Below are 22,089 nucleotides of genomic sequence, written 5' to 3'. Positions count from 1 at the left end.
TTTGAGTGTTATTAATAAAAATCATGATTATTTTGATTTTGTTTTGTAGTAAATTGAATATAATTCAAAATCAAAATAATAATGATTTTAACATTTTTATTAATAACACTCAAATAGATTGGGTTGAAAAACCCAAATTTTTGGGAGTTCACATTGATCTTAGTTGGGATTTGCACACCGAACATTTATTGGAAAAATAAAATTCAGGAATTTACACCTTGAAAAGATTGTATTATCTCTGTAACTTATCTGTTTTAAGGAATGTTTTTCATGCCCATCTGCAATCCCATTTATCTTCAGGAATTTAATTTGTGTGTACGGATTAACAAAACCTTGATAAAATTTTAGGTTATCAAAAAAGAGCAGTAAGAGCCATGTTAAATCTTAAGTCTGATGAGTCTGCAAAGCAGCATTTAATTGAACAAAACATTTGAACAGTTTGTATATCTTAGAATGTGTAACGCATGTTTAAAAAATAAAGACAATTTTCTAACTCATCAAGACGTAAGAACATGGTTACAATACTAGAAATAAAAGTAGTATACCAAGTAGTATTACCATCTCATAATTCCAAGCTATTTATAAAGAAACCATCCTATGCCGGTTCTGTATTTTTTTTAAACACATCCCCGAAGAAATACTGATACTATAACTCCTAAGCTAACTCCTAAAAGCAGCGCCACCAGAGTTGCTATGCTGAGTGCATGGCAACGCTGGTGGCGCTGCCTACGAATTGACAGTCAAAGCTCTCTCAAAACACTTAATGCTTTTTACCATGCGGTTGGCATTCTGGGTTATAGTAGTATGTTTTCTGTGCCCGTACACACATGAAAATTCAGTTAGAGTTCGTTAGTTGCCGGTAAAGCTATAACAGCGTACCTTTTCTCTCTCTCATTTTTGTCCGCGCCTTTTCCATGGGCGTTTTGGATTAATTGTCTCTTTATCATTCTTTCTCTTATGTATTATTGTTCACTTTAAAATAAAAGTCTTTTTATTACTCTTAACATGAATTCAGTGATTATAGTTCCTTGTTTTGTGCTAAATTAATCCCCTCAGTGCTCCATCCTTCTAGACCTTCTTGTGCAGGTTCTCAGGACAATTCTACGTGGACGTATCGTTAACGGTCTACCGCAGAAGACATTAGTGTAAGACATTCGTTTACGTTAAACTCTCACTTCAAGATCAATATCCATCCCTTTCCCTCCCCCAAGAGCACCTTTCCCTCTGTGCAACGCCCTAGCTTGGGCCTTTCCCCTCTCCTTAAAGAACAATGGAAACTGGTGAGTGACTTCAATTTAATTAAGGTGTTCGCAAGCTTTTTGGTTGCCGACCTAATCGGGTGCTCTTTCAATTGATACTAATTTTTTAACTATCTTCTCTATTTTTTGTAATTATCATATTTTATCCTCCCACTGAACGGAATTTTATTTTTTTTAAGAGCTACCTATATAAATTAAGTAATGTGAATGATGTTCAACTCTTCTAAAAATTATCTGAAATGTATTAGGTTAGATGATATAAGTTTAAACTGCTGTGACCACTATTTATTGTATTTGATGCACCTACATGAACAAATAAAGACATTTTGAATTGAATACCACCGATACGTATTGGTATCAGTAACGAGAATTGATTGTCAAAAGTCGATTCCAATATCGATACCCGATACGTCTACAAGGTTCGCGCGATCGGAAAAATTTTGCTATTGCCACTATCAAACAAGACAACGATGATGTTTCCGTGACTGTGAGAGACAATAATGATCTCTACATGGCCACGGGAGATTATCAAAGCTTTTCCCCAAAATGCGGAAGTCGATGATGATGACTACACAGCTGAGGTGGACAATGTCTAAACAGCCGATAAATAAGAATGAATTTTCCATGATTGCCGGAACACAATGATAATGTTTACATCACCGCTAAGGGGTATTTGGGATTTTATCCTGAACCGCAGGAGACGATAATGATGTCCACACGACCGCGGGAAATTGTCAAAATTTGGCCGCGAACCTGGGAGACGATGATAACGTTTCTGTCACTGCGGGAGACAATGATAGTATTTCCGTGACTGACAAAGATATTCAGGATTTTGCTGTAATCCCAGAAGACTACAATGATGTCTCCATGACCGTGGGAGAAGATCATGATATTACCTCGAGGTTGGCTTTGACCAAAAATATAAGGCTGGCACACCACTAGTAATAATAAAATTTATTTTTAGATTTTTTTGGACTTAATTAAGATATGGTATTTAATTATTGTATTAAGAACTTAACCCTTTGTGATCGGAATTAATATTTGCTGCAATTCCTCACTGGCCGCCGCCATTAGCGTTCGGAAGTAGTTTTTTCCCCACAACAGTTGTCCTTCGGTTGCGATCGGACGGCGGGACGGCCAGCGGTGCTGGCCAACATGAAATCCAATGAACGCTCGGGCGTCCAGCAGGCCTGGCCTACAACAATGTTTTTGTTTGTAATATTCCAATCTGACTGGTATGATGCCTGTAGAGTGCTGCTACCCAGTGAGGATTTGTTAAACTAAGCGATCAGCAGGCTTGCAACATTGTATCGTAAAAATTGTGGTGGAAACAACTAAAATAAACACCAGCTAACCAGCTGTTGTTCTGGCACAAGTGCTGTCATAATCATCATTTTTGGATCAGTTTTACATGATTTTCTCGAGAGATTTGTCTTTTTGTAATTTTAATAAAATTTTAGTGTACATTTGAGGTGATTATAAGAACACTTGTACGTTAACATATCGGCCTACACTTTTATCAGAATTTGGCTCACAATAAAACTCTCGTATAAGCATTTAGTAGTTAGAATGGGGTTATGTTTGTTTTTATTTCCGTATGTTTAACTAAGTAATAATGGACGATCGTTTAAGATCGGAAGAATTGAGAGACTTATTATTTGCTGATGAAGAAGATGTTGACAATCGTGATATTTATTATGGATCAGACCACGAAAGCGATGTTAAGTGTTTTTGTAAAACTTGTTTTAACAATCCAGGACTTTTTTATGGGGAATGTAAAAAAAATACCACCTTACCTCCTTGGCCACTCAAACCTAAGAAGGTTTTTGGCCTCTCCAACAAGTTGCCTCCACTGCTGCCGGTCTGCCGCCATGTCAAGAGATGCCCCCACTCTGCGTAGGTCCTTCTGGACTTGGTCTCTCCATCTCAACTTCGGTCTTCCTAGCGGGCGAGTGCCTCGTGGTTGTCCATTGGCGATCTTCTTAAGCACACTTTCTTCTTCCCTTCTTTCTACATGGCCTGCCCATCTCAGTCGTCTACTCTTCACTATGGCTACAATGTCCGGTTCTTTGTACAGTTCTCGGAGCTCTCGGTTTTTTCTTATTCGCCACATACCTTCTTCGTTTATAGGTCCAAAAATCTTCCTCAAAATTTTGTTCTCAAAAATTATAAGTTTGTTTTCATGATTTTTAGTTAATGTCCAGGTTTCCGAACCATATAAAAGCACTGGTTGAATTAAAGTTTTATAGATTCTTAATTTTGTGTTTTTGGATAGTATTTTTGAACTAAATATTTTTGATACGCCCCAGAAACATTTGGTTGCTGCAATCAGTCTCTTTTCTATTCCTGTTCCTCTTTCGTTATTCCAGTTAACTGAGACTCCGAGGTATTTAAATTCGTTTACTCTTTCAAAATTATGGTTATTGACCCTAAAAGGTTCAGCTCCTTCAGTTTGGGTTCTTCCGACTTTCAGATATTTTGACTTCTCTTCACTTATCTTAAGTCCAATCTTATTTGCTTCCCTTATAATAATCTCAGTAAGCTTACCTAGGTCCTCTTTTGATTCTGCAACTAATGCAACATCATCCGCAAAAGCAAGTGTGTTTACTTTAGATCCGAGGTTTATTCCAGCTTCGATATATTTAGTGCTTTTTAAGGTTTCTTCTATTGCAATATTGAAAAGAATTGGTGAAAGTCCATCCCCTTGTCTAACCCCTGAATGGGTTTGGAAGGTTTCTGAGTATTCATTTGTATGTTAACGTACAAAAAATACACAAAGGAACATGGACATCTCCAGGTGGAAACACAGTGAACCAAATAGACCACGTGTTAATAGATAAAAGAAATAAACGTTGGATTACAGATGTACGAAGCCTTCGTGGAGCGGAATGTGGCTCTGATCATTACTTAGTCTTGACAACAATAAAACAAGGCTAGCAACTGTGAAAAGGGATAAAAAGAGAGCAGGAAGAAGATTTGATGTAGAAAAGTTATACTCCCTAAGACATTCCACCAATAGTCCGTGGGTTTTAATAGTTTGAAAATTTATTAATTAGGTCGGAGACAACCTTATGCTGAGGTTTTATGTAGCCTACATGCACTCAAAACCAATTTAAGGAAAAAAATGTTTTTCTTTGATGACACTTCAGATTTGTAATTAATGTTAATAGAAATCATATTATGTCTTGCTGTAACTTTAAATTTACTATCCTTTAGTGGTAGACAGGTAGCATGGATAAATCCCAATCACTTCAATGATATTGATGTTTATTTACTTGAACTCAAATTCAAAGACATGTTACAACCAAAATAAATTCTTCCTTCAAAAATAAGACTACATTAAATAAACAGTTGGCTATATTAGACCCCAAAACAAAATAAATGTGTGGATCTTACTTTAAACTGTGACATAATCAGTGGTTAGGCTCCCCTGGGCTGTTCTTACTGCTACTCAAGTTATGGACATTCACCATGGCAGTATATAAGGTAATTAATTCACCTTGAATCTAGTCTTGTCGACGAGTTCTCAACAAACTTAGCCCAGTGCTGACCTTCCACTGACCTATGTAACGGCTAATTTTTAAATTATCAGTAGTACCACATTATAAGGCAAAATACTCTGCTATTCCCTATCAGTCAACACTGCACTAATAACTAAGCTAGAAATTAATAATACATTTCCCTCTTGTGCATAACAGCAGATTGACTCAATTTTTAATTACTATATTTATTCCATGAATAGTACACACTCCCTCCGCCAAACTAAAAATTGGGGCAATCAATCTCTCATAAATAAGCTACTGAAATTGCAATTACTAACATCTCAAAACAGTTTAAATTTCAGAATATAAACGTTTCAATCAAACTCCAGTATACAGATAATTATCTGTTTCAAGTTTCCCTGCCCATGCTAGTTATCGCTACAACCACTACAGGACCCTGTAATCGAACATTTGATAAGACAACTATGTGCTAGCATCTCTAAGAAATTTGAATACAAATTCTATACAAAATATTTACATAACAAAATATACTTAATTCGAACCTTCGCTTTTCCAGTTGAAAATTTACTCAAATTTAGTTTCCTACAACCCATTTTTTTTAAACCATAATTTTGCATATCCGTTCGCTGTTTCTAAATAATTATTCATTCAAATTTGTGTGTGTGTGTGGGTTAGTGTCTACTGAAACATCCATCATGCATACTACATTCATTCAACATTCAACTTGGAGCTCCACTTTCACTCACTCATGTATTCCCCATACAAACAGCCAGTCACTCTTATTTACAAACGACGAACCATTTTCCCATACAATAATAATAAACCAATATTATATTACTCTAGATAAGCCTATAGTTCGAATTAGTTATATTTAAAAATTGTCTACCCTTCTCATACCTATTTCTTATTGGAATATTTAAATTATTTACAAAATGATCAAGGTTTATAACGTATCATCATAGTTTTTCAAATAGACTCGCAAATATTTACAAAGAGTACGGTCTACTGATTAACTAACCTTACATCAAACCTTTTACTTTACTTCATGTTTATACAATTTCAAATCAACTATGTGTACTCTTCTCAAATCCGTGACATCTTTGACATTCTGTACTAAAACCGTTACTGAACTGATAAAAAATAAAATCCTGTAAATGCCGCGATATCTGCCTGCTAATTTCTTAGAGAACCCCCTTGCTTTATCACTTAAATAATGGGTCTTGATGAATACTAGGTCTTGAAGACGAAACGGGTGCTTGTTCCTTGGATGGCGGTATTTCTCCCTGTTGCTATTTTGCATCTGGCTTCTCCGGATGTTGGTTACAGCCTTATGAAGATTTTCACGCCTTTCTTCTGCGGTCATCTGGTCGTTGAGGAGGTCGTGTAGATTCCAAATGTTGGCAAGTGCGTTGTTAGGACGGAAATTGTGCATAAGTTCGAATGCGGTGAAATTCGTGCTTGAGTTTCTTGCACTGTTTAGGCATAATTGAATTTCTCCCAGATTTTCATCCCAATTAGCTTGTTCTTTATCGTAATAGCACCTCAATAGAGTCCCAACGTTTTTTATATATCTCTCAGATGTATTCGTGGCAGCGTGGTACAGGCTTATGGTTTTGTGTGTAATATAGTTTTTGAATAGATGCGCTTTAAAAATCCTAGAAGTGTAGTACTTTGCGTTATCAGTCAATATAACACGTGGCACAGAATAGTTACCATAGATTATTTTCAGTTTGTCTATAATTACAGTCGAGGTACACTCTCTCATCGGAAATAGCCAAATAAAGCCTGTGAAGGAATCCACCACTAACAAAATGTATTTGTTACTCCGTTTGGATCTAGTTATAGGCCCGTAAACATCAGTAAATAATGTATCCATAGGTCGTGAAATAGGGTGTGATAATAGTTCACCTTCGTATTTGCGATGCGCAGGTTTGGCGCTCATACACACTGTGCATGCTTTGACTCTTTGTCTGATGTACTCATTGAGCTTAGGGTTGTAGAAATATTCATTAGCTTTCATTTTAGTGCGCCATTCTCCTTGATGGCCACCTGTACTTAGCCAAGTGTGAAAATACAAATATATTACCGGAAATAATTTAGCAGGTAAATATATTCTTTCTCTATTGCGCCCATTGTTAAACATGATTAGATTTTTCTTCATGAAATAACTCTTATTGTTAGTATTATCTAAAATACTACGCTTGATGTTTTGACATTCTTCATCATTTGCTTGGTGTTCAATGAGATCAGTGAAAGCAACTGGAATTTCAGATATAATATTGTTAAAGCGCAGCTCAGAAGTTATCGCCCTGTTATCAGGAACACTCTGTCTCTGTCCCTCGAAGGATCTGCTGTGGTGATTATCTGAAGTGACCTTGGCCTCCGTCGAACGCTCGTCTGCTGCCTCATATTCGGCTAAAATATTCACTGTTCGGGAATTATTATCTTCTTCCTGGAATAATCGGGAGAGACAATCCGCAACTTGGTTAGCTTTTCCGGGAATATGAACAACCTTGTAGTCTAAGCTTAACAATTTCTCTACCCATCTGGACAGTCTTCCTAGCTTACTTTTAGTATTCAGTACAAAACTCAATGCTTGGTTGTCTGTGTGTAATTCGAATTTTCTTATCTTCAAATATTCCGCCCATTTTTCCATACAGCAAATTACAGCTAGACACTCTTTCTCGTATGTTGTATACTTCCTCTCAGCGTCTGTAAATTTACGGGAATAATAAGCCACGGGTCTCAACTCATTGTTTACATCACATTGTAGCAAGGTACCTCCGGCTCCTGTGTTACTGGCATCGCACTGTAACACAAACTCTTTGTTGCAGTCTATTAACGAGAGAACGGGTGGATGTGTGATACACTCTTTAAGTTTATCAAAAGCTTTTTGGCAATCTTCGGTCCATTTAAAGCGAACATGTTTCCTCCTAAGCTGGTTTAGAGGTAGACATACGTCGGCAAAGTTCGGTATATACCGCGACCAATATGAACACATAGAGACGAATGACTTCACACCTCTGATGTTTTTTGGAACTGGAAATTTAAGTAGGTTTTCTACCCTGCTTGGATCTATAGTAACTTGGTTTTGCGATATTTTGTGACCAAGAAAACAGATTTCTTTACAACAAAATTTCACTTTATCAATATTTACAGTGAGTTTGTTATCTGCTAAAATTTTGATTACTTCTCTGACGTGTCTCAGATGTGACGTTGCGTCCTTACTGTAAACAATAATATCATCGCAGTAACATATCAGGTTCTTAAATTTAATTGAGTGAAATAATTGGTCTAAGTACTGTGACAAGGCGCTTGTGCCTATCTGAATACCAAATGGTAGTCGTAAAAACTCATATTTGCCCATACCACCAACACTGAATGCAGTTAAATGCCTAGAATCTTCTGTAAGTGGACACTGGAGAAATGCTTTGTTTAGGTCGATAACGGTGTAATATTCGGCCCCTTGTAAATGCTGATAAATAGAGTTCAAATCACCAGCCGGCAAATCCCATTTATTCAATTTTTCATTAAGTTGAGCGTAGTTAATTACTAATCTGTCTCCTTTAGTGAGAAAACCAGGGCTGCTGTATTGCGATGTTGACCTCTGAATGACCCCTTGCTCGAGCCAATCGTCGATTATTTTCTTAACCTTAACGGTGGCTATTGGACTCATATAGTAGGGCTTAATTCTAACTATGGAATCGTCATGTACTGATAGCTGGATTTTATAGTCTAATGCTTCCCCAATTTTATTAGTGAATACTTGGGGGTAATCATTAACTATTTTATTGACCTCGTCCGCCATGTTTGGTGACCCTATGTGTAAGCCATTTATATTACTATCAGGGTTAGATTGCCGAATATTCAACATTATAGGACTGCTCGGCTTACTTCTAAGATAGCATATTTCACGCCTCAAGTCTATTATAATCCCTCTATTATAAATTAAGGGCGCTCCTAATACAACTGGATAAGTGCACTCAGTGATAATTAAAAATTTCTCATACCACGAAAATCTATCCAATTTGATTTGTACTGTACATTCCTTCAAAACTGTGATCTCTGCATTATTAGCTGCGAAGATTTTCCCGGTCCAGTGATTGGTGTGTCTGATACATTTAATCTTCTGTAACTTAGTGAATAATTCCAGTGACATAAAGTTTAAGCTGGCTCCGGTGTCCAACAGACCTTCTACACTAAAACCGTGTTTAAAGTTGATTTTTACGCATGGTATTTTGCAGTTAATCTTCCCTTTAGGCTTACTAAACCTATCCCTTTTATTTCGATGCCATTGTTTGATGAGCTGCCTATACTCCTTTTTAAAGTCGGGTGAATGGTCTAGATCTAGACAGTTATCAGTTGAAGATTGTTCAACGGGGGTTTGTTCCGAGGTGTAATTTAATTGGCCCACCCCCTTTTTAACTAGTTTTTTGGTCTCCTAAAACAATTACGGGCGATGTGTCCAGTTCGATTGCAATTATAACACACCGGAGGTGAGGGTGCAGTATTGGCATGACGGCTATTGTTAGGTCGCACGGGCACATGAGTGTTGTGTACTGCACCGTGGCTTGGACCGTGATAACCGCCTCCTTGGTGAGAGTATTGTTGACAGTGCATAACTCCCGGGGTCTGACGTCCATGTGTACGATTTATCGGACCTAGGCTCTGATGTGGGCTTACTGGTTCGTATCCAGCTCTTAAGAAGTCAGTGAACTGAACATTATTCAATTGTACGCATAATTTGTCTAAATCCGAGTACGTGCTTGGTGGGTTTTCAAACGCTAACCTTACTCTAATTTCAGGTCTGATTCCATTTTTAATTAAATCTACTATCTCTGTCTCACTCAGATTGGCTTTTAAAACAGAGTTCTGAGTTTTTATCTCATGTATATAAATTGTTAAGGGTTCTTGGGAGGTCTGGGGTCTGTATATAAGATCATGCCGTAGTCGTTCCCGCAGTGTGATGGGTATGAAATCATGCAGAATTTCACTATGCAGCGCATCTAGAGATAACTTTCGTGCCTTCGCTTCGATGATTTTACCGTGCAACGGAGCTGTAGTGTAGTTAGGTAAGATGTCAAATAGTATTTCCTCCGATAAATTTGTCTCAGTTCTAATTTCCAAAACACTCCTTAAAAAACTTAATAGAGGATTAATTTCTAATCCACTACATACTGGAATGCGATTCAGGTAAGCTTCCCACGGGTTAGTTAATTTACCAAACAGCTGTGGAGTAAGATAAGAAGTTGCGTTATCGGATCTTGGCTCTATGGTACGTTCTGGTAGTGATGTGCGCTGATTACATGTAAGGCCTACTACATCTGCCGCTTCGACTTTATTGGGGTCAACTTCCGCAGAACCTGATTTTACCGGAGTTGAAGTTAAAATATTTTGCGGGTTTCTGTGAGATTCGATTTTTTCAAGTAGTAGCTCGTCCTGTACCAGTGATTGATTCAATACTGTGTTAACATGCAAGATATCTTCTTCAGAGATTCCCGATTTACATTCTTCAAATTTTTTAACTATTGTTTTAAGATTGAATTCCAATTTTTGTAGGACCTCCCGACTTGCATCCTCGAGTTTAGAGCTAGCCAAACTGTTGATTCGTAGTGTTAAGTGTTCCTGCTTCGCCCGTATTTTAGCGCAATTCAAGCTGGAAGGTGGATCTTCAAGTTTATCTACCAATGTTTGCAAAACCATTAATCCGTCAGCAATATCTTTTAATTCCCCAGTTACTGTTGATTTCCCTTGTAGATTTGAAACCGAGCAAGGCTTATTAAAGTTCGCACGCAATTGCTTCCGTAAATTATCTACTCGTTCATCCGTTATTATCTCTCCCCGTACCAAAAGTTCATACTTTAGTTCAGAGCTGCTTAAATAATTAATATTAAAAGTAGCCATCTTATTCTAGTAGTAATTATTGTCCATCTACCTTTGTTACACCACATATACTTTTACAAAAGGTTCATTGCTTGCTACTGGTTTCATTCACCTCCTTTATATGTACAACAAAATTACACAGCTTTAAATTTGACCACACTGAATTTAAAAATGTTCAAATTAGTTTCAGATTACAAATGTCTTTATTTGTAATAAGTAGGCTACTAGGATCCCCAGCAAAATTAATAATAGCAGAGTTGCGCACTTTATACTCCCTAAGACATTCCACCAATAGTCCGTGGGTTTTAATAGTTTGAAAATTTATTAATTAGGTCGGAGACAACCTTATGCTGAGGTTTTATGTAGCCTACATGCACTCAAAACCAATTTAAGGAAAAAAATGTTTTTCTTTGATGACACTTCAGATTTGTAATTAATGTTAATAGAAATCATATTATGTCTTGCTGTAACTTTAAATTTACTATCCTTTAGTGGTAGACAGGTAGCATGGATAAATCCCAATCACTTCAATGATATTGATGTTTATTTACTTGAACTCAAATTCAAAGACATGTTACAACCAAAATAAATTCTTCCTTCAAAAATAAGACTACATTAAATAAACAGTTGGCTATATTAGACCCCAAAACAAAATAAATGTGTGGATCTTACTTTAAACTGTGACATAATCAGTGGTTAGGCTCCCCTGGGCTGTTCTTACTGCTACTCAAGTTATGGACATTCACCATGGCAGTATATAAGGTAATTAATTCACCTTGAATCTAGTCTTGTCGACGAGTTCTCAACAAACTTAGCCCAGTGCTGACCTTCCACTGACCTATGTAACGGCTAATTTTTAAATTATCAGTAGTACCACATTATAAGGCAAAATACTCTGCTATTCCCTATCAGTCAACACTGCACTAATAACTAAGCTAGAAATTAATAATACATTTCCCTCTTGTGCATAACAGCAGATTGACTCAATTTTTAATTACTATATTTATTCCATGAATAGTACAAAGTTTAAGAATGAACAAACCCGAAAAGAATTCCAATTATCGCTTAGCAATAGATTTCAAGTTCTGAGAGAAGATGACACACAAAACAAAGAATCTAGTATAAATGAAGAATGGCTTAAAATCAAGAATATTATTAAAGAAACAGCAGAAGAAGTCATCGGTTTTAAGAGAAGTGGTCGCAATGGAAAGCCTTGGTTTAACAGAACATGTGAAGAGCAAATAGAAATAAGGAAAAGAGCAAAAATAAATCTTCTTAACAGGCCCACAGAAGAAAACCAAAAGGAGTATAGAAGAACAAACAAAGAAGTAACAAAAGCCTTAAGAAGAGAAAAACGAATTTATATCCATAACCAACTTGCTAAGGCAGAAAACGATAGACACAACAACAACACAAAAGATTTTTATGCTACAATAAGACATTTTCAGAAAGGATATATACCCAAAACAACAGGAGTAAAAGATAAAAATGGAAACAAAACGACTGAGAAAACCAACGTTCTAAAAATATGGAAAGAATATTTTGAAGATCTTTTGAAAGGAGAAGATGAAGATAACAATGAAGTTAAAACAATCTACCAAAATGTTCAACCATATATACAAGAACCATCCCTGGAAGAAGTTAAGGAAGCAATTCAAAACTTAAAAAATGGAAAAGCACCAGGTGAAGACGATATAGCAATAGAAGTTATGAAACAATGTGGTAAGAATGCGACTAGAGAAATTCATAAACTGATTCAGCGAATATGGAACGAAGAAGAAATGCCCATAGAATGGAGTGAATCTGTAATAATCCCGATCCACAAAAAAGGAGACAAAGAAACTTGTAGCAATTTTAGAGGAATATCCCTACTTAACTCAACTTACAAAATATTGTCTAAGATTTTATTGAACAGAATAAAACCGTATGCAGAAGAATTCATTGAAGACCATCAAGCTGGTTTCATCAGCGGACGCTCAACAACGGATCAAATTTTTGTGATTAGAGAGATAATATCAAAGTATTGGGAATATAATAAAGAATGTTATATCCTGTTCATTGACTTTGTAAAAGCTTATGATACCATAAAAAGACCCAAACTCTGGGAAACAATGCAGAAAATTGGAATTCCCGACAAACTGATAAATTTGACAAAGATGTGTGTTGAAGGTTCCAAAAGTAAAGTTAAGATAGAAAAAAAATACCACTAAGTGAAAAAAATCAAAGAAGAATAAAAGAGAACTTTCTATTTGTTGTTTGTATGAGTTACAAATATACGTACATTTTACACATTTAGTAAATACATAAGTTATATCACTTTTCCTTTTCAAACAAATGTGTGTTTATATTTTGATATCTTATTAGTTTTTTTATCTATCTTCTATTACTATCTATATATTTAATAAGCTAGGCATATTTTTGTCATAATTGTTTTGGAGTGGTGGTTCTAGCCACCTACCGATAGCTCCAATAGCTACTTCCCTATAAGGCAATTCGCTAAAAAATTTGAATTTTAAATGTAAAAAATAAAGAAAAAAGATATGGGAGAGTGGGGATCCTTGAGACAAGGGGCACGTTGAGACAAAGATAAATTTAGGGTAATTTAATGTTGCCAGTTGGAAACACTGAGCTCAAACTGTTGTTTTCTTTCTCCTATAACCTCAGTCTGCATATTGTAGGTATCTCTCTGAATGGTTGTGTCTGAGTTAGTGAGTTAAACGTATTTGTGAACATCAAAAGTAAATACTTGAGTCGTTGGGTAAGTTAATACTGTTAGTTTACTTGTAGTTCAAATTTGTTAAGATTTGTATTGTTGAACAGGCCATGTAACAGTGTATAATTGGCTGTGTTTTTATTCACCAATTTCTATTCGTTTTAGTAGTAATGGCGGCGTTGTTTACAAATGCAGAGTGGGGAAGGTTGAGACAAAAGTAGGCGGGGAAGGTTGAGACAAACAAACTTCGATGTAGAGCAGGTTGACCTAGAAGATTTTGTGCTTGTTAAGTTTGTTCTGGACAGAAAAGATGTTTTCTATGCAGGAACAGTTCTTACAAAAACTGAAAATGGAGACTTCGGTTTTAAATTTTTAAGAAAATCTTCTAAAATGAAAAACTCATTCTTTTTCCCAAATTTTGACGACATTGGCAGTGTAGCAATCAAAGATATAGTTATGATCTTGCCGTCTCCTTCAAATGATAAAGGAAAAACCAAACCAACCATCCCCACCATCCCCAACCATCCCCACCACCTGTCTCAACGTACCCCATAGGTGGGGCACATTGAGAAATTTACAAAAATTAAAAATTATTATTTTTTTTTTATGACTTAGTATAGATCTTTGAAATTCAATGGAAGAGAAAGGTATATACTTAAGCTTAATAATAGTACATAATCTAGCCCTTCAAGTCATTTAGGAAAAAAAATAACATTTATATAAAAAGCTTGTCTCAAGGATCCCCACTCTCCCCTAATCAAGGGAGATGAAGGTAAATCAAGTAAGTTATGTGAAAGTTTTGTTCAAAGATTTGGTCAGTTTTCTCATATCAACCTACTAGATTTAAAATGATGTAACGAGTTATTTTTCCTAGGGGGGTATATTTTCGTTATTTGGCTGTGCGATTGTTGAGGTACGCAAGCGGCGGCGTCGAACCTGGCTAGCGCCCTTTGACCCGGCTTATCAGTTCGGATAAGCTTGGGTATCCTGGGACTACTGGATAGCCGAGAAGGAGATTCTAGTCGTGGATCCCGTGCAGTGAAGAGCGAGCGTGTGTCTAGTGAGACGTCCAGTGGTGTACGTGACAGTGGTGTCGGAGTATGCTGGTGGTGTGATCTCGCCGAGTGTTGGTGTAAGTTGGGTACAGACCCACTATTGGTGAGTGGACGACGTTCCTTACATTTTGGTTTAAGAGCTGATAGTTGTTACTAAAACATTCATCTCTGATTTCTTTGTTTGAGTTGTAACCGTGCTAGTCAAAGCCTGACGATAGTTAGGATTTATTTATTAGTCAGGAATAATATTAAAGTATATTCCTGACGGTTCTGGGCAGGTGCTAAAGCGCAAATAATATATTTAATTGGCTGTAGTAGATATTATTTTGCGTTGTACCTAGAGTTAGTTATATTACTAATAACTGTGAGGCCCGACAAACCTAGGCTGCACGATTTAGCGTGCGTAGTTGGAAACACGTGGCCAGTAGGCTAGTAGCTAATATTATTAGCCTATTAACAGAAGCCCAGCTAAGTAACATAAAGTTGGTAGTAGCAGTAGCAGTAGTAGGGTTGTTATTGTTTATTCATTTGATTATTTTAATTTAACCTGAACAGCTTGTTTGGTAGTCCAACACGTTATCTCGGTAGCTTGGGTAGCGGAGTACCGGCTAACAGATAATATATTTATCTAGTGTTTGGAACGTATTTAATATTTATTTATCTGCTACTAAGTAGCTCAATATTTTAATAGTGCAATTGCCATTTAATTTTGCTTGTTTGGCTTGGTATTTATTGAGACCAGCTACTAGTGGTGTAGTCACTCTACCTATAGTGTACTTGTATATTATTATGGGGTACGATTATTGAGTGAACTGTTTGATTCTTAGCTTGGGCACTAGAGTTGTGTATTGGATTATAGTTGCCTAGTAGACCCCGCCTGGTGATAACACGCGTTGTGGTTTTTATTGGCAAGTCGTCGTGTAACTCACCGTGTTTTAGGCACTCTGGGCTTAACTATTGGATAGTTAGGACGAAGCCCGAGTTGCGTAGTCAGCAACGACCCCCTAGGAGAGTGGAGAATCGGCGTAGGCCTGGTAGTGATTATTGCACGTTTGTTTTGGTGACTTGTTTTTGACTTGTTCACAGTGCCCGTGTATGAGCCAGTCCTATACCGGTTAGACCCGGCTTTTGGCCTAGTGGTTTCCCTGACCTTATCGCAGACCCTGGAACTTTACCCAGCCATTGTAGGCTGAGCTATCCCCGGTAAACGGTTGCGACTACTGCACTTACTTGTAATATTTTTCCAGTGCAGAACATCGCGTCGCAATGAATCAAAACCAAAATGGTGGTATCCACTACTTACCAGATTTAAAAGTCATAACTTAAACGTTTCTATTAAGGCCATAAAAGTTGAATTTTGTTTCTAAAAGCGTTGGCGGATGTGTAACTATTATATGCAACAGATGTAAAGATTAAAATGTTTCTATTTTGCGTCCTCTTCCCATTGCAAGGAACGGGTACAACAGCTAGTATTAAATGAAACAGTTGTCAGTATAAAATTACACTTGTTTTATTACAATTTAAATAACCTGTGCTAACATTGCAGGTTTGCATTAATGTTGGATTAAAGATGGTTTTCTATTATCCCTCCCCCAATTACGCTGTATAATCACTTAAGGTACCTACAAAATCTGAACAATCAGCTGTCCAACAACCGAACAGCGTTCGGTCCCAGGTCCCAATTAGTTAGTATTAGGATTAGCCAAACTCAAATGTACTTGCACCAGGCTATCATTGCCTGACTCTTGCCATTATTTTGATAGACCATGTAATTTTTAAAAACACAGATTTTAGGATTCAGACTTTGAAAAGTACACAAAAAGTTACAAAACAATTTCTACAAATGTTTCTGCTAAGTATTCTTGTTAAATTAGGTTTTTGACTAAAAATGTAACATTTCAGTGTTATACCTCTATTTCTCTATTGAGATCTTAATTTATTACTAGGAAAGCTACGTGATATCCATTGAAAAAAAAATACAGCCATTTGTGATTTCAAAAAAAAGATTTTGGTACAACCAAACAAAATTAGGCATTTTTGGAAACACTGGTCCTTAAAATAGGAAAAATAAGTCAAACATTTATTAAAAGAAGTATATCTAGATGCAGCAAGTTAGGCCAGGCGCACACAGGCGATTTTGAGTCTAACAACAGTTGCCCAGCTAATGGGGGACTGTTGCGCAACCCACTTGGAGACTCTGAAGTCTAGCGACAGTTGAGCTGGAGTGCGCACACAGGCAACTTTTTAGTCGTGAATCTAAAGTCTTAAGACGTAAGTTGGACATTACATTCGTCAACAGCGTTAACAGTACCGAATGGGGTTCAATGATACAACCGTAGTATGTGCTTTGTTGTTGAAGTTGCGATCTTTGATTTTATCCTCTTATGTTAGGTTGTTCCAATCTTTAGTAACTGCCAAGGAAACTTGATCCCACAACTTCTTCTTCAAATTAATATCCGAATAGCCTTTCAATGACTTTAAATATAAAGGTGGCCTCTTCTGAACTTCGTCAATTAATTGTTTGACATCCTCATCACGGACACTCATATTTAAGTCATTTTCTAAAAACTTCGCACAACAAAAAGAGAGAAAGTGACAGTTCTGACCACGAGTAGCTGAATTCCTGGGGTGAGACTGAGCAACACAGCGACAATTTAGTCGCATGTGTGCGCTTCTACACTTGTTTAAATGGATACTAAACCTGGAGCGACAGTCCCGCGACAATTGAGTCGCAGAGCTGTCTCTGGCAAATTGGGTCCGGGAACATCGGTTGCAACAGTTGCGGGACTGTCCCTAGACTGTTTCCTTGGTGTGCGCACTCCAATTTAAAACAAAGGTGAAAATTTTAGTCGGGCAACAGTTGCTAGACTCAAAATCGCCTGTGTGCGCCTGGCCTTAATGAATTGTGGTTGTGACCGAGTTCTACCTGTGAACATTGTAGGTGAGCATTGAGAGCTGTCTGTGTTTCGACATCAACATTCGGACAGAAAGTTTGAAACTGATCCCACGAGAGAGATGATGCAATGCTACCAGCTTCTCCACCATCCTCCCCTTGCAGAGCTGGCCACACCAACAACACAACAGCAATGGCTGACAACATCACCTACAAATACAAACTGGTGCAATTAGAGATTGTGCAATGCTACCACCAAAAACACAACCACATTGGCTGACAACAATAACTGCAAATAAAAATTTACAACAGTTTTAGTGAACTGGTATATCGACTTAAAAATAGCCTGGGAAAATGGATAAACTACATTTACATTTTTATTAACAATGGGAAATGGCTTCTTAGAAATTATAAACAGTTACACTACAAACTTGGTCTTTAAGGACTGACTGTGTCACAAACATTTATTTATTTATTCAATACAAAGGCAAAGGGCATTTTAACACTAAGCTACTTAAGCCTTATAATAGGCTTGTGCGTAGCGTTTCTTAATTTTAACTTGTGTCTTCGTAATGCATCATGTTGAGTGAGCCATGTTATTAGATTTTCCTTCCTAAACAGGAACAAAGCTTGAATCAACAAACTTAAAAACTATTCAACATGAGAGAAAATAAAAATTGAAACATAAAATAGTCGAGTGGAGAAAATCAGTAGGCCTAACGAAATTGGTAGCCTATAATAGGCCTAAAAAATAATAAATAATAAATAATATTTTACCTAAAACTACTTAACATGAGTATAATAAGTTTTATAACAACATAAACTTATGACTACAGAAAGAGCTAACGTTTCAGCTACGATGCGGATAGCAATCATCAGAGGTGTCAAGCACTACCACTACCTTAAAATGTTATGATTGTACATAAGTTGAGCTGAAACTGCATAGGCCTACTTAATTCACCTAGACAGGTTTTTTTAACAAAACCTTATTGGAACAAAGCAACTCATAACGACATTTAAAATCACTGATAACTATGGGCATGGCATAGGTACAATGCATGGGCATGGGTACAAGTACATTTTTAAATGGACTTGTTCTCATCAAATAGCTTAAACTATAATTTCAAACTTGAGTACCTGAAGCCATGAGAAGAAAGTTGCTGCACGGGTGTACAGAATCTTGAGTCTACCCACATACAGTGAAAGTAACAGCGGGACCAGAGCTAGAAATGAAGCAGTCTTCAGCCTCAATAGTTCATGAGACTCCACGAGTACCTTGCTAGCAGCAGCCAGGGGGAGTAACACTGTAGCCAGACCGGCCAGGGGAAGGAACAGCACAAGACCAGCCAAGGCCAATGCGCTGCGGATCAATCCGTACCACGTAGCACCTGTGTCAGAGAATCAATCATTTGTTTTTAACTTGGTAGAGGTCACATAAACACTCAAGGATCCTTCTTTCTTTCTAGGGGTCTGCGGGCCAGACTCTTCTTCCACTTCTGGTTGGGTAAAAAATACTTAATACTTTTTTTTGGGGTGTGTTTTTTAAAGATTCTTCCATTGTTACCTTCAACTTTCCACACGTTTCGCCCTAGTCTCTTCAAGATTACGCCGGGTTTCCACACAACATTTCCGTTTCTGGTTTCTGCCCAAAACATAGGCTCATTTATTTTTAAGTTTTTAAGGCTATCTTTATTCTCTTTCTCTTTTGTTTTATGAGAAGGTGAAGTGGAGTGGTAACGTGGTCGATTCCAAATGCTTTCCAAAACTGTGCAAATTCTACGGACATAAAACAGGGTCCGTTGTCTGTCCCGATGGTTTTTGGGATTCCATATCGGCATAATAAAGAGAGGAGGAAACATAATAGTGGAAAAGCTGTGGAATTTAATTACAAAAATATGGGAACAAGAAGAAATGCCAATGGAGTGGCAGGAAGCAGTCATTATCCCTATTCATAAAAAGGGTGAGAAAGAAGTTTGTGATAACTATAGGGGAATCTCACTGCTTAGTATCCCATATAAAGTTATCTCAAAAATTATTTTAAACCGTCTAGAACAATACTCACACGAGTTGATAGGTGAGCATCAAGCGGGGTTTATGAAGAGTAGATCGACAACTGACCAAATATTTATCTTAAAAGAAATAGTAGCCAATTATTGGGAGTTCAATAAAGAATTTTATGCCTTATTTATCGACTTTCAGAAGGCTTACGACAGCATAAGAAGGGACAAATTGTGGACACAGCTAAGAAAATTCGGCATACCGAATAAAATTATAGCCTTAATTAAAATGAGTATTTCAGGATCTAAATGTTCAGTTAGAATTGATGGCCACAACTGTAACACCTTTGAAGTAAAGTCTGGTGTCAGACAAGGAGATGGGCTATCACCGATCCTATTTAATTTTGCCATTGAAGAAGCTCTACAGAAGGTAGCAGAGAAGAACATAGGAGTGAAAATAGGAACCAAAATAAACATCTTAGCCTTTGCAGATGATGTGGTTATAATCACAGAAAAACTAGAAGATCTGAAGGCCTTAACCGAAGTATTTATGAAAGAAACAGAAAAAGTAGGCCTAAAAACAAACGATTCAAAAACTAAGTACATGCACTTTTCAAGATACCTGGATAATACTGAAGAACCAATAGAAATTGATGGCCATACATTTGAAAAAGTCAACAGTTTTAAATACCTAGGAGTAATTATATCCAACCAAAATACTGATGAACTAGAAATCCAAAGCCGAATAAATTCAGCAAATAAATGTTTTCATGCTTGCAATAAATTACTTTCATCAAAATCTTTGTCCCGGAAAACAAAAATCAGGCTGTACAAAACAATAATTTGCCCAGTTCTCCTATATGGATCAGAAACCTGGAAATTAAATAAAAGAGATGAAAAGAAACTAATAGTATTCAAAAATAAAATTTTAAGGAAGATTTTTGGACCAATATTCGAGCTAGGAGAATGGAGAATAAGACACAATAGGGAATTAAGGCAACTGTATAATAGCACAGATGTAATTGGAGAAATCAAGTGCCGAAGAATCAGATGGGCTGGTCACATATTAAGAAGAGATGAAGATTGTAGACTGGGAAGAGTTTTAAAGGGAAACACTACAGGAAGACGACCCCGGGGAAGACCTAAGCAGAGGTGGTGGAAGCAAGTGCAAGAAGATTTGGAGAGAATTGGGGCAACGGAGGATGATGCGAAAGACCGGTTAACTTGGCGAAGATTTGTTGGTGCGGCCAAATATCACCTCCGATATAAATGGCCCTGGGAGTAAGTAAGTAAGTATATCGGCATATCAACAGCTTAATTTGTTTGACTGTTACTGAAGTCGTCATACGTAGAGTTCAACTTGATAATTTCTGGCTAACCGGAGTATGCATCTACGACCAAAAGAAAAACACTATTAGGGAAAGGTCCAGCGAAGTCCAAGTGTATACAGGTCCAAGGGTCAGAGCGTCTCGGCCAATTACTGAGGGACCTTCTCTGTGGTTCTCTTGCAGCATACAAGTTGCATAGTGCACAAGTTCTTGCCACGTTTTCGATGTCATTGTCCATCGATGGCTACCAAAAACGATCTCGGGCCAAAGCCTTCATCTTTACCATTCCTAAATGAGTGTCGTGCAGGTTCATAAGAACTTTTCTGGGACAATTGCTCTAACCCCCCACATTAGGCAGCACTCGTGTATGGATATCTTGTTCTTCCTTGACTCATATGGTTTTAACTCCAGATTGTTTGTCTTGTTTGGCCATCCACTTAATACAAACTCTTTGACCCGACTAAGAGTGACATCATTCGATGTTTCTTCACTTATTTCTTTAGCCGTAACTGGTAGACAATCTATGTTACCTGAGAATATTAATTCAACTATGGTTGCTATAACCCTCTTTAGCTTGGTCAAACTCGACATCTTCCTCGAAAGGCAAACAACTTAAACAGTCAACTTTCCCAAATAGTTTAGTAGAAACATACTCTATGTCAAAATGAAAATTTGTTAAAAACAAAGCCCACCTTTGTATTCTGCAAGACGTGGTTACTGGTACTCCTTTGTTGGATCCGAATATAGACAATGGAGGTCTGTGGTCTGTTTGGTTCAGAAAATGCGTGTCCCAAAGGTAGATGCGGAACTTTTTAATCGCATAAATCAAAGATAAAGCTTCTCGTTCAATTTGCGAATAATTTTGCTCTGCCTTGTTCAGTGTTTTAGAAGCATACGCGATCGGCTTCTCTTCTCCGTTAGGATATCGATGAAAAATTGCACAACCAATCCCCACTGATGAAGCATCAGCTACAACCACTATAGGCAATTCACCATTAAATGGCACTAGAATAGGAGTGGAGGACGCGTTACAGAAAGTCAACAGTCCCGGAAGGTCAAATAATTTATACCTGTGCCGCTAGGTCAAAAACTACAATGTTTGCAGTGTCTGTAGATCAAAAATCCCAGTAAGTCAAATAATACAGTCAGTGCTAAAAACGTAGTCTATGTTAAAGCAATTGAGTTATTGGGAATTTGACCAAATGCAACATCAGTTTTAATATAACGAAATAAGATAAAATATAAGTTCAGTTTCGCTGAGTCAACAGTGCCGGAAGGTCAAAAGTATAATCTGTTAAAAACAACGATAGTCCTCTCGACGCATGACTTCAATAATTTCGTGTTTTGGTGCACTTTAAGTTGTGCTAAAATTTTGAAAATTGGCACAGAGCTTCTTGGTTAGTCCTACTCGATGACTATTTTGTTGGAACTTTAAACTATTTACCGATCTAATTAATA

At 37.1% G+C, this 22,089-nt stretch overlaps 1 protein-coding gene across 1 annotated transcript in view; it reads right to left on the bottom strand.

Moving 5' to 3' along the window:
- Positions 1-22,089, bottom strand: part of LOC128982767 (wolframin) — a 166,899-nt gene that overhangs the window by 17,829 nt on the left and 126,981 nt on the right. Inside the window, exons 11-12 of the mRNA XM_054401727.1 lie at positions 18,444-18,694; positions 17,340-17,516 (exon numbers count right to left, since the gene is read on the bottom strand). Of these exons, the coding sequence (XP_054257702.1) occupies positions 17,340-17,516; positions 18,444-18,694 (428 nt within the window). The remainder of the gene's footprint in view (positions 1-17,339; positions 17,517-18,443; positions 18,695-22,089) is intronic.

This window comes from Macrosteles quadrilineatus, unplaced genomic scaffold (assembly GCF_028750875.1).
Source record: "Macrosteles quadrilineatus isolate MER2022 unplaced genomic scaffold, UCM_ALF_1.0 Scaffold_1__1_contigs__length_201487025, whole genome shotgun sequence".
Classification (NCBI taxonomy): Eukaryota; Metazoa; Arthropoda; class Insecta; order Hemiptera; family Cicadellidae; genus Macrosteles; species Macrosteles quadrilineatus.
This window is presented reverse-complemented; position numbering and strand designations above follow the sequence as displayed.